This window comes from Ictalurus punctatus, chromosome 25 (genome assembly GCF_001660625.3).
Source record: "Ictalurus punctatus breed USDA103 chromosome 25, Coco_2.0, whole genome shotgun sequence".
Taxonomy (NCBI): Eukaryota; Metazoa; Chordata; class Actinopteri; order Siluriformes; family Ictaluridae; genus Ictalurus; species Ictalurus punctatus.
Window position 1 is genome coordinate 3,682,370 of NC_030440.2, and position 12,833 is coordinate 3,695,202.

At 40.2% G+C, this 12,833-nt stretch overlaps 1 protein-coding gene across 1 annotated transcript; it reads right to left on the reverse strand.

Moving 5' to 3' along the window:
* Positions 1–3,563: 3,563 nt before the first annotated feature.
* hsp90ab1 (heat shock protein 90, alpha (cytosolic), class B member 1) lies at positions 3,564–10,445 on the reverse strand (the record flags this gene model as incomplete). Its single annotated transcript, NM_001329313.1, is given in 12 exon segments — positions 3,564–4,038; positions 4,156–4,489; positions 5,150–5,418; positions 5,511–5,658; positions 6,149–6,339; positions 6,506–6,671; positions 6,969–7,286; positions 7,432–7,565; positions 7,735–7,894; positions 8,309–8,515; positions 8,898–9,041; positions 10,348–10,445. Coding segments are annotated over 11 exon segments (2,184 nt in total). The 3' UTR covers positions 3,564–3,925.
* Positions 10,446–12,833: the final 2,388 nt, after the last annotated feature.

A 12,833-nucleotide genomic window follows, 5' to 3' on the forward strand; every position in this document is an offset into this window, starting at 1 on the left:
GTCCCTGTAGTTTGCTCAAGTTCAATGTAAACCGCACAGTTTCTGTGATTCCCAGCATACGATGAGATAGGATCTTTAATCCTGTTCAGTGACTTTGAGCGACTCATTCCTGCACCTGAGAATGTGACATGAGGCCTCAGTGGAGGCCTCCTCCTCTGCCACCCCCGCAGCGGTGCCTCTTTTTTCTCTCAAACATGTGACTTAGAAGAAGCCTAAATATGATGCAACATTTCTGAAGGCAAGGCTTCAGGTTAAACACTAAAGGTTAAATGAATGAGCACAGCAGTTGACGTACATGCAGGACATGTGGCTGATTACATGGATTTATTTATTTATTTTCCAGATTTAAGGTATAGAGTTTATACCTCATTTATCTGAAATAAAGCTGTAGACATTTACCTTTCTGTGACTAGTTAAAATTTTTTTTTGATTTTTAATTTAAAAAAAGCTTACACTTCTCATTAGGTTTATTAGCATCACCTTCTGGAGGGTTTTTTTTTTTTTTTGCTTTGCTTTGCTTTTTTTTAGTTTGCATGCAATACAATGCAATGCCAAAGTGCTTTTACATTTTTAAATGACATACTGTTCACTCATGTTATTGGAGGTCTGTTTTTCCATATAGATGTTATTTGTGTCCTGATTGAGGAGCGCCACCTAGTGGAATTACAATGAAATTTTTCATTTCAACAGAAATGCCTGAATGCCCTGCCAGTTAGTCCAATGACAGTGTGTGTATGGGGTGGACGACATAACAGGGATTCAAAAGTGAAGCCAAAAGGTCTCTGAGGCCTTCTAGTGGTTGGCTGCGGTGCAGTTTTTAACCCTGCCTATTCCCATGTTAGTGAATGGGAAAGGACCAACATCCATCCATCCATGTTCTATACCACTTATCCTTCCTTCAGGGTCACAGGGAACCTGGAGCCTATCCCAGGGAGCACTGGGCACAAGGCGGGGTACACATTCACACAGCCATTCATACACTACGGACACTTTAGACACGCCAATCAGCCTACCATGCATCTTTGGACTGGGGGAGGAAACCGGAGTAACCGGAGGAAACCCCCGCAGCACGGGGAGAACATGCAAACTCCGCACACACAGGGTCACAGTGGGACTCGAACCCCCGACCCTGGAGGTGAGGCGAACGTGCTAACCACTAAGCCACCATGCGCCTAAGGACCAACATTTTAAGTTAAAATTATTATAATTATGGCTAAATTGACCCAGGAGCATTAGCCAGACTGTTAATCATCCTGGGCTGAGCCCAGATTCTTCTCCATCAAAAAAAAACTTTAAAAATGTACTTCTAAATAGACTGTTTCCATGCTTTTTTTTTTTTTTCTTGCATGTGAGGGCTAATTGCATAAAAATTTTGAAAATTGGACAAAAACTTGCCACAAGGTATCTTATCACTGTTTGTAGGACTTCCAGAACAATAAAATATAACACTTTATGGCTATCTAACACAAAACTAGGCTAGCAGTGTTGGGTAAGATACTCAAAAAAAAAAGTAATGCACTACAGATGGCTGACTGCTTTCAAATTGTCATTTGATTACATTACTGATTACTGCATGTGAAAAGTTATCAGATTACTAATTACTTTACTTTCAAGTTACCAAGTTCTCACGCCTACACAAATATACTACAAAGTGAAACTCTTTGATGTGCGTCAATCATGATATGATCAGAAAACATGTTTCAGGTGTTGTCACTGTTTGTAGGACTGTCAGACTGATAAAATATAAAACATTTATAACTAGGCTAGTTTGGTGTCGCTAGCGAAGGGGGGGCACAGCTAAGCTATCATTGTATGGGTTTAGCTGCTACAGTGCCATGCAGAGTACATTACCTGTCTTTATGCTCTGCTCATATCATGTTCACATGAACTGGAACTCATGTAGATATTTAAACGCCTTGTTTTGCTGCTCAGCTTCAGAGAATGTTACTCTTTCAGTTTCAACCCATTTACAGGTAGAAAAACCAGCATATATACACATCCCCCTCCACATCAACTGACTTTGTGAGCTAGTGTTTGGCAGAATTGAGAGCTATTAACGTGTATTTCCACGTATTTTCCTGTAAATCCTGTGTGGTTGGTCTCAGCTCCGTCCACTGAAGATATAAAATTACATCAACAACGTTCAGTTACGTAGTGACAAATCGCTCCAAGTGGAGAATTATTCTGGGCTAAAGAAACATTTTTTTGAGACAAGCCACTACAAGGTTGGAAAACCTTAGTACAGTGGTTCTCAACCTAGGGGGGCACGGAGAGATCGGAAGGGGGGTGCAAATTGTTTAAGAGAAAAACACAGACAGGGAATCATTTTGGTACTGTGTATTTTATTGCTTTTAAAATGTGTATAAATGAAAAACCCCGTGTTCCGTCTCCCTCTGTATTTACTTTTTGCTGGGGAGAGGTGGAGCTTAGCTGCCTTTTATCTAGCGGTCAGTGCAGACCAGTGTTTCCTACTTAGTGACTTTTCAGACCCCTTCAGTGAAAAGGGGAGAAAAAAAAAAAAAGGCACCTAGCAACAAATCTAGCAACTTTTTGGACAAACCTTATGACTTTCCAAACGACACCAGTACTATCCTGCAAAACACGAGGTCTTGCATTCCCACTGCACTCACACCTGTCTCGGAGTCTGCCCTGTTCAGTGAGGGGCTGAGAACCGGCGCTTTAACACGGTGCTGGATAACGAGACACACCCTTCACCCCAATTTACATCATTCTTATGTTTTAAAATGCAAGACAAATGGACTGCAACATGAAAGTAGTCATCACAGCTCTTTAAAATAGTTATTACAGCCTGTTCAAAAGTAGTTAGTGTTGAAACATCTTTCATCACTCATGTTCCATACCTGTGTTAGTTTTATAAGTTTTTTTTTTTTTTTTTAAATCACAAGTTGAGAAGTAATTAGAGTTAAATAAATATTTAAGTCTACCTAAAACACATTATAGATTAGATATATTTTATATAGAATAGATAATCATTATACCTGTTCTCCAATATGGGGGGGGGGGGGGGGGGGGGTTTGCCACATGACAGGGGAGGCTTCAGTTACAAAAGGTTGAGAAACCTCTGCATTAGTATAAAGGTAGTGTTCTGCAGCCTGTTGCATGCAGCCACTTTACATGAAAGCAGCTTGACACAGTCACTAATAGAACTTCCAGCAAGGCAACTTTGAAATTCCTCTTAAAAAAAAAATAAATAAATAAAAAAAAAAAAAAAAAAAAACCCCAACCCACACACATTCAGTCAGCATTCTCTGGCTTGCAATCACTCAATATTAATACACAGTGATCTTTGGACCACAGCTTCTCACCAAAATCTCATTTTTGAAATCTTACAATTTCGTAACAGGATAAACCCCACTATGCTGTATACTACACACCCCTGAAGAGCACCTGTCCTGCAGTACTTTAATGCCAATTTGGGACTGAACATCTGATGTCATTTTTCACTCTGAAGTAATGGTAGTGTTCATAAACTGATCTAATTCATTAGAATCCTCTTGATGCGTGCACAAAAAAAATAAATAAATAAAGCCAAGAGCCTCAAATCATTGTATCACATTTAATTTCTGCAAAAAAACAAACATTGAACAGACCAGCCTGGATTCAGGCACAACACATTTTGCAGTCCGCCTCTTAACGTATGGAGTAGCAGAGCCAACCCTCCCTCAACATCCGAAACCTGATGGAATGTTATTACCCAGAAGTCCCCTCACTTTAGGAAGTTCAGTGCAACGAGGTACTCGAATTATAGCTAGACGAACCATCCAATTACAATTTGTACAACAAAAAAAAAGGGGGTTTGACCAAATTACCCTAATACAGGGCAAAGGGAATGATATTGGTAAAAGAAAAAAAAGAAAAGAAAAAAAAAAAAAGAGGCTGAATGGATAATAGATGGCATAAGAATTTAATCAACTTCCTCCATGCGAGAGGCATCATCATCTCCCTCTAGTGGTGGGATTTCCTCTGGAGCAGGAGCAGAAGTCGGTTCGTCTGCGGGTACGTCGTCATCATCAATACCTGTGTGGAAAGAGGAGTATTTGGTAAAACACAACGATACTGATGTATTGAGAACGCATCTGAACATCAGCAGTGAGACACTACCGAGACCAAATCTGGTAGTGTCTGAAATCTTACCAAGTCCCAATTTGATCATCCTGTAGATACGGTTAGAATGTGTCTGAGGGTCATCCAGAGAGAAGCCTGAGGAGAGCAGCGCTGTCTCAAAGAGCAGGATCACCAGATCCTTCACAGCCTTGTCGTTCTTATCAGCCTCTGCCTTTTGCCTCAGCATCTCCATGATAGGATGGTCAGGATTGATCTCTAGGTGCTTCTTTGCCATCATGTAGCCCATGGTGGAGTTGTCTCTCAGGGCTTGGGCCTTCATGATGCGCTCCATGTTGGCAGTCCAGCCGTACGTGCTAGTCACGATGCAGCAAGGTGAAGAAACCAGTCTGTTAGACACGGTAACCTGTGGTGATATGGGGGGAGATTATCATGCATAAGAAATCACAAGTGTGTTGGTCTAGTCAGTGATGCCACTGTTAGTAAGAAGGCATGTAGTAAGCAGCCACACAGGAAAACATTAGTGGGCACAAAAGGTCCTAGTTAACAGTTTTCTGCATACTTGGTAGTCATTTGATTTCAGCCAAACTCTTAATTAGATGCAGGTGATTTTTATAGACCAATGGCACTGGTTTCTGAACAGATTTTGACGTGGACTAATTATCCTTCAGTCATATTGGAAGGTATCCAATCACATGCAAGTCCACAAGTCTCATAACACCATACAAAGTAAATATTTAAGATAGTGGAGGTCTGACAACTCAAAGCAACTGGATTCTGTTCAACCCAAGACTGAGAATTTTAGCTGAGTGTGGCCTTGATTTAGTGGGCATCAAATAAAGACCAGATTACTGAAAATGCTCTTAAGACAGCTGCACAAACAAGCTTTATCACAACACAAACCGTTCATCTTTGTTCAACCACACCAAGCCTCGATAGAGTACTTGGACTTACCACAAAGCTTGACTCCAAGAACTAGGATACCTGTTATCGTTATAGAAAGAGAATGTAAACCCAAAAGGTTGTCACTGGATGTCATCAATTTAATGCCCAAGATTGTGTTTACCTTTTCAACTTTCTTATCCAGGATCTCCTTCATCAGCTTGCAGAGGCTCTCAAACTTGGCCTTGTCCTCCTCCATCTTTTTCTTCTCCTCCTCATCCTCAGGCAGCTCCAGCCCCTCCTTTGTGACAGAGACCAGGGTCTTGCCCTCAAATTCCTTCAGCTGTTGCACACAGTACTCATCAATAGGCTCCACCATGTAGAGCACCTCAAAGCCACGCTTACGAACACGCTCAACAAATGCAGAGTTAGCCACCTGGTCCTTGCTCTCACCTTTGGGGAAAGAAGAAATTCTCAGAACCCATCACACAGTGAAAATTGTAATAAGGGTTGGAGGAAGGAGAGAGAGATGCCACAAGCCTCACCAGTGATGTAGTAAATGGATTTCTGGTTGTCCTTCATGCGGCTGAGGTACTCAGAGAGTGAGGTCATTTCATCTCCTGACTGGGAGCTATGATAACGCAGCAGCTCCGAGAGCTTCTTACGGTTCTGGGAGTCCTCATGGATGCCCAGCTATTTAATATATTTAAAAGAGGAGAAGGGGAAAAAAAAAAAAAAAAAAAAAAAAAAAAAAAAAAAACCATGTTATTGCTCTTTGTATCAAATACAGCTAATTTCTTAATGGGATATTTACACTATTGGAAGTGTAAGGTGCTTAACTGCATTAAGTTACTAGCGATTGTTAAAAAAAAAAAAAAAAAAAAAAAAAAAAAAGCTTAATAAAAGAATAAAAAACCTACACAACATTAAAAGCATTTCAAAAAGCACCACAGCTGCAGGAGACAATACTAGAGAGACTACATCATTAATACTAAACAATATGTACTAGGTCACAGGAGCCACATAAGTGAGGCAAACCTTAATCCATGGTAAACCTCTATGAATGCAAGTGTAAAAAAAAAAAAAAAAAAAAAAAAAAAAAGGGCAGAGTCATTGTGGATGTAACAGCTCCAAGCACAGTGGTAAGCCTCTACAATTGTTAATTTACAGGGTCTGTTCTTACCTTGATGTTCTTGGAAAAGGCTTCATAGAACTTCTTGTAATTGTCCTTGTCCTCACAGAGCTCAGCAAACAGTTCCAAGCATTTCTTCACAATGTTCTTACGGATCACCTTCAGAATTTTGCTCTGCTGCAGCATCTCTCTGGAGATGTTCAGAGGAAGATCCTCAGAGTCGACCACACCACGGATGAAGTCTGAGGTAAATAAACAAGTAAAAAGGTAACACGTAAATAGCTACTGAAGTAATGCACCCCTGATAAATCGTGCATCAAGCTGCATGTGCATTAGTTCACTGTGAATCACTTTAAACAAAAAAATTAATAAAAGGTTCAGATGTTGAGGCTTGAGGGCTGAACTTACTCAGGTACTCAGGGATGAGCTCCTCACAGCTGTCCATGATGAACACCCTCCTCACGTACAGTTTGATGTTATTCTTCTTTTTCTTGTTCTCAAAGAGGTCGAAGGGTGCACGACGGGGGATGAAGAGCAGGGCTCTGAATTCCAGCTGTCCCTCAACAGAGAAGTGCTGTGGCATAGATGTAATGGAAATGTTAGAGCTGGACAACGTGGGCTTTACTTACAAGAACTACAAATGACTGGCACTGAAGGCCTTCAACCAAGTTTATTGAACACGTACAAGAAACTAGACACCTCGTGAAAGCCCATGACTCAAATATTTCTAAAAAGGGATTTAGCTCCTTAGTTGTACAGCTAGGACAGTTATATAACCCACTGCTTCCAGAAACTATTCATGTCCCACTTACTGCTGCCTAGAGACCCATTCTTACTAAATGAAGAATTTGATTCATCAGAGATTTTGCACCTTAACAGCAAGGTGGTCCTCCCAGTCATTGGTCAGGCTCTTGTAGAACTCTCCATACTCCTCGTTGGTGATGTCATCAGGGTTCCTGGTCCAGATGGGCTTGGTCTTGTTCAGCTCCTCCTGGTCAATATACTTCTCCTTGATTTTCTTCTTCTTCTTCTTGTCTTTATCCTTGGAAGAGTCCTCTTCATCATCAGAGCCTACATCCTCAATTTTGGGCTTGTCCTCTCCTTCCTCCTCCTCCTCTTTCTCTTCCTTCTCTTCTTTTTCGTCTTCAGCCTCGTCGTCACTGATCTCCTTGTCACGCTCCTTCTCTACCTACACAGACATTTATGCAAAGCCATCATTAGCCACCAGTTTCTGCTTCCTGAGTAAATTCACAGCATTACTGAACAATCAATGCAGTGAGCTCATATGGACCTGACTAGAATGAACTTGGCTGTACAGAAGCATCAACACTTACAAAGAGTGTGATGGGGTATCCGATGAACTGAGAGTGCTTCTTGACCACCTCCTTCACCCGCTTCTCCTCAACGTACTCTGTCTGATCCTCCTTCAGATGAAGGATGACTTTGGTTCCACGGCCAATGGGCTCACCTGTAAACAGACCCCCCAACCATCAGTAACTTGGACAAACCTAGCAAATTTGAAGTTTTCAAACCAAGTCACCATGTTTCATATGCATATGACGAGCATGAAACGAATGGTTCCACCCTAAAATGCACACCAGCCATCTAGTGTTAAAGAAGCACTAGACTCAACCTACCATGGTCAACCTTTACTGTGAAGGATCCACCAGCTGAAGACTCCCAGGCATACTGCTCATCATCGTTGTTTTTAGTGATGACCACCACTTTCTCAGCCACAAGATAGGCAGAGTAGAAACCCACACCAAACTGCCCAATCATGGAGATATCTGCACCAGCCTGAAGAGGAAAAGATGGCTTTTAAAAAAAAAAAAAAAGGAAAAAAAGAAAGCTTGCCTATTCAAGTAGGGGTGTTTAAACTGTACATCTTTCAGGTACCAATTTGTTTAGATTCAGCATTAGGTCCCACTGCACTATAAATGTGTCCACTCCAGTCAAGTTTTAAGCAGCTTGTGCAAACAGTCGAACAAGTAAAGGTTCAGTTTAATAAAAAAGTCGGACTTTACTGATACCCAAGAGGAAACTGGATATTTTTAAAGGGTACAAATTCTGAACCCTGTTTATCAAGGGCAGAATCATTCACCATCTGCCAGAGTGCAGTACTAAAATGACCATTTAATTTCCTCCCCTCTTGCTTTCCGAGTGCATTACTCATTAATGCAATGAGATGTGGCTCATGTTTCACAACACTACCTGAAGAGCCTCCATGAAGGCCTTGGTTCCGGACTTTGCGATGGTTCCCAGGTTATTGATGAGGTCAGCCTTGGTCATGCCGATTCCAGTGTCAATAATGGTCAGTGTGCGTTCATGCTTGTTGGGAATGATGTCAATCTTGAGGTCCTTCCCACTGTCCAGTTTAGATGGATCAGTCAGACTTTCATATCTGATTTTGTCAAGGGCCTACAACATAAAAAAGGACAAGAACACATTTAATTTTTCATACTAAAAAATGTACAGATGTAGAACTTGTAATGGGTAAAATACTATAATTGAAGATGGATACATGACTCATTGTGTGACAAAGTAATTCAATTTCTGAGGTTTGCTAAAAATTAGCTGTAAGAAACTGGATTAATCTGGCTCTGTACAACCGGTTAAAATTGGTCTGAGAAGTCTGCAGTTACTCAGCAACAGTAATATATTGGTCATCATTTCTCATCCAAGTTGAACGCATGCTGCTATTCCAGATACGCCAAACTTTATTTGTCCACAGTATAGATATAAAAATTCTTATCTTGACAATACAACCCACACCTCCTCCCTTTACTGTAACAGCACTTACATCAGAGGCGTTGGAAATAAGCTCCCTGAGGAAAATCTCCTTGTTGGAATAAAAAGTGTTAATGATGAGGGACATCAGCTGAGCAATCTCTGCTTGGAAGGCAAAGGTCTCAGCCTCCTCCTCTTGGCGCATTTCTTCAGGCATCTGGGGGGCGAAAAAACATTTTTTTTGACTGATAACATTACAACAACCAACTCTCATCTACTGATACAGCTTTATTTCATACTCATGCTTCTATCCCACCCCTACACTGACTAGATTCTTTCACACACTATCTTGGCAGTAGAAAGTAGAGATTTCGACTCCATGCCAATAACTGAACCATCATTAGTGTATGCATATAGTGATCATATTCAATGTACGGATAGACACGGTTAAAACCATAACTGAGTTACGGGCATAAATAAACAAACATCAGTCAGCAACTTAAATTGACAGTCCTAGCAACTAGAGCAGATCCTACACCATACACTTCAACATGGCCGAACTTCCGGCTGCACAAAGGGCACAGCCACGTGCTTCATGAAAGCGCACGAGACAGCGGCGCACGTGCAGTTTAACAAAATGTAGTAATATTGATGACTGCTTACCCCAAAAATCATAGAACTAATGATTAGGTAATCATATATCTAAAGGATTATCTAACGAAACCGCCTAAACATAGACAGTTTGTTCCATGAGGAAGTAACAGCAAAACGCCCTGATAAACTATTGAATGATTTAAAAGAAGTGCCTTTTATGTCCGGTGTTCATAAATATACATGTAATGCTGATGTTACACACAGCTCGCGGTACATTATCGATTCACACATACACGACTAGCTACAGCATAGAGAAGAGAGCAATGCGGTCGATCGCTGAATCCCAAACGACTCGCTATTGGACGCGCATTTCACTGCGTAGTGCAGAAACGCCATTCTTTCGCTCCCTAGGTAGTGCACTTAGACAGGGCGCAGCGCGCCATTTGGAATGGAGCCGGTTAATAAATAGCGAGCTAGGCGTAAAACGTGCTAGCCTGACCCATTGTTTCTGTCGACGTTAAATAATACTAAAAAGGTCATATCATTTCTGCTCCATTATAATCTAAATGGAAAATAGTACCTTTAAAAAGCAAGCTACACTTTATACAGGAATATCCATATTTGGCTTGAATTTAGCTCGGCACCTGCTAATAGCAGCCTTTCCGTCCACAGATAACTGACTAGCTGGCTAACGAAGTTAACTAGTCAATGTGAACACAAGACCACGGTTTTTTAATTAAATTAAGCGAAAAGCAATGCTAGCTGATTTAGCCACCCACATAACCACCATCTTTGTTACCGGCTGAATGGAACCCTAAGCATTCTCACCACAAACCTAACTAATTATACTCTACATTTTAAAGGCTTTGACCCGTTTCGAATACATAAAAATGAATAACAATACTAATAATTTTAAAAAAAATTCGTACCTTGACTTCCGTTTCGTTGACTTCTCTTGAACAAAATGCAACCAAACACTTTCCTATCTCCTCCACACTCTGACGCAGTGGAGTAAAAGAAGGACGGGACGATTTTTCTAGAGTGTATAGTTTATATATGCAGAGTGCTGTATCACTCCGCGAGCCTGCTGCAATAGAGCAGCGTAGCATGTCAAACTAGTGCACTACCTACTGTATTGTGACCTATAGCATGTTGATGTACTATTTAGGGTGCTAATACGTGGTTTCGGACTTAACCGTAGGCAGCGTTTAGTTGCCATGGCTAAACGGAAAGCGATAACGGCTAAATACTTGCTAAAAGCTAAAAACTAGTCAGCCATGTCACAAAAATACAAAGTATGTAATATACATAGGTTAACAGAAAGCAGAATGATAAATATAAGCAATATATACTAATTGCAATTGCATCTTGAAGTGATGCATCGTCTGTCAAGATCACTTACAGCATGTGTAGAATGTTTGTAAATAAAAAGATATAACTCGCACCACATTCGTTACATTATGGTTATTATATACTGTTGGTGTACGAACCTGTATATTTATATATTTAATCTGTATATTTATATTCTGCATTTGTGGTAAATATTTAGGTGTGCTGCTAACCCACCAAGTTATCAAAGGATGAATCACAAATTTAAAAATATATATATATAATAATAATAACTCACCTCGATACTGTATTTATATAAATATGATTAGATTATAGCGTGCAATATTTCAGAAATCGAACAAAGAACACCACTAACTGCAGAACTTTGTTTTGGATCGGAAGGATATCACTGATGCGAAGGGTCTGTGCTTCGTCTCTTTCTAGCACTTTCTACGGAAAACCCACCCCCCAGTGACGTCACACGTCTGTCAAATGTTAACGGCATTCCCGCAGGGCATAACGAAGTGCTGTAATGAGGGCTGGATCAAGCTTGGAAAATGAAAAATAGATAAAATAATATGTACGTAATTTTAAAAAAATAATAATAATACCACAAGAACATAAAAAACCCACATTATGTATGTATAATTTCTATTTTGAGATGAGTTCACAAACACGTGTTTTTTTTGTTTTTTTTTAATCCCAGCAGTATTAGATTTCCCCTTACAGAAAATACTTCACATGTCAATTATCACATGATGTTAATCTCCTACATGCTTTTAGACACTTTATTTTATATTTAATACTTGTTTCACATGTGACCTTGTCAGATTTCCCACCTAATTCATTTTTTCATCATCAGTACACACTGTCCATTGGATGTTAGTCCATTGCAGGGCACACATAGTCTACTACTTTCACACTTACATGCAATTTAGCATAGCAAATCCACCTTACTGGCATATTTTTTGGGAGGTGAGAGGAAACCACAGTATGGTGTCAGGGGATGGAGGACACATGAAAGTCCATACAGACAGTAACCCGAGCTCGGGATTGACTGGGATCCCTGGAACCATGAGGCAGGAAGAGTACTTGCGACACCACAGTGCTGCCTTCTTTTCACATGTAATACATGTACTTTTATTTTTGCACGTGATTCATGTTAACTTTTCAAATTTTTCACATTTTTTCACATATTATTGACATGATGTGTGTGTTTAGCTGAACTCACAAGTGCAATTTTACGGGAGAGGGTGGCACGATGGGTAGTGTTGCGCCCTCACAGCTCCAGGGTTGCTTGTTCGATCCTGAACCTCAGTTGAGGTTTCTAGTGCTCTCTGAATATTTGTGTGGGTTTCCTCCAGGCTCTCCAGCTTCCTCCCAGTCTCTAAAAACATGCCATTGTGCTAAATTCCTCCTAGGTGTGAATGTGAACGTGTATGGTGCCTTATAATTGACTGCCATCCCATCCATGGTAAATTCTCCAACCTTGTTCCCAGTGTTACCAGGATAGGATTTTGTATTATTTATTGTATTTATTTAATTATTTTTTTTAAACAGTTTATTTAGGCTGATGAGCTACTGCATCTTCAACAATTTAGATTTATCATGCGATAGCAGGCCCAAACACATACATCAGAGGAAGGAATGTCCTGTAAGAGAATAAGTGCATAACGAAATTGTAGTGCAAACACATGAACATAAACTTCATTAAAATCTTTTACATTTATTTTACTCAGAAAGCTTTTGGTTTCATAATACTGATGATATTGTTGACAGTTCTGTATATAAATTGTATTTTTATGTATTAATATTATTTTAAAGGAGGTGTTATGGTAGGATTAGACCAATTCCAAAAGGTATAATAATTCCATAATTCTAAAAAAAAAGCACATCACCAAAAGAACACCATACCCACAGTGAAGCATGGTGGTGGCGGTATCATGCTTTAGGGGTACTTTTCTTCAGCCAGAACTGGGGTTTTTATCAAGGTGGAGGGATTCATGAATAACTATAAGTACCAGTTAATTTTAGTGCAAAACCTTCAGGTGTTTGCTAATAAGCTGCACCTTTCAGCACGACAATG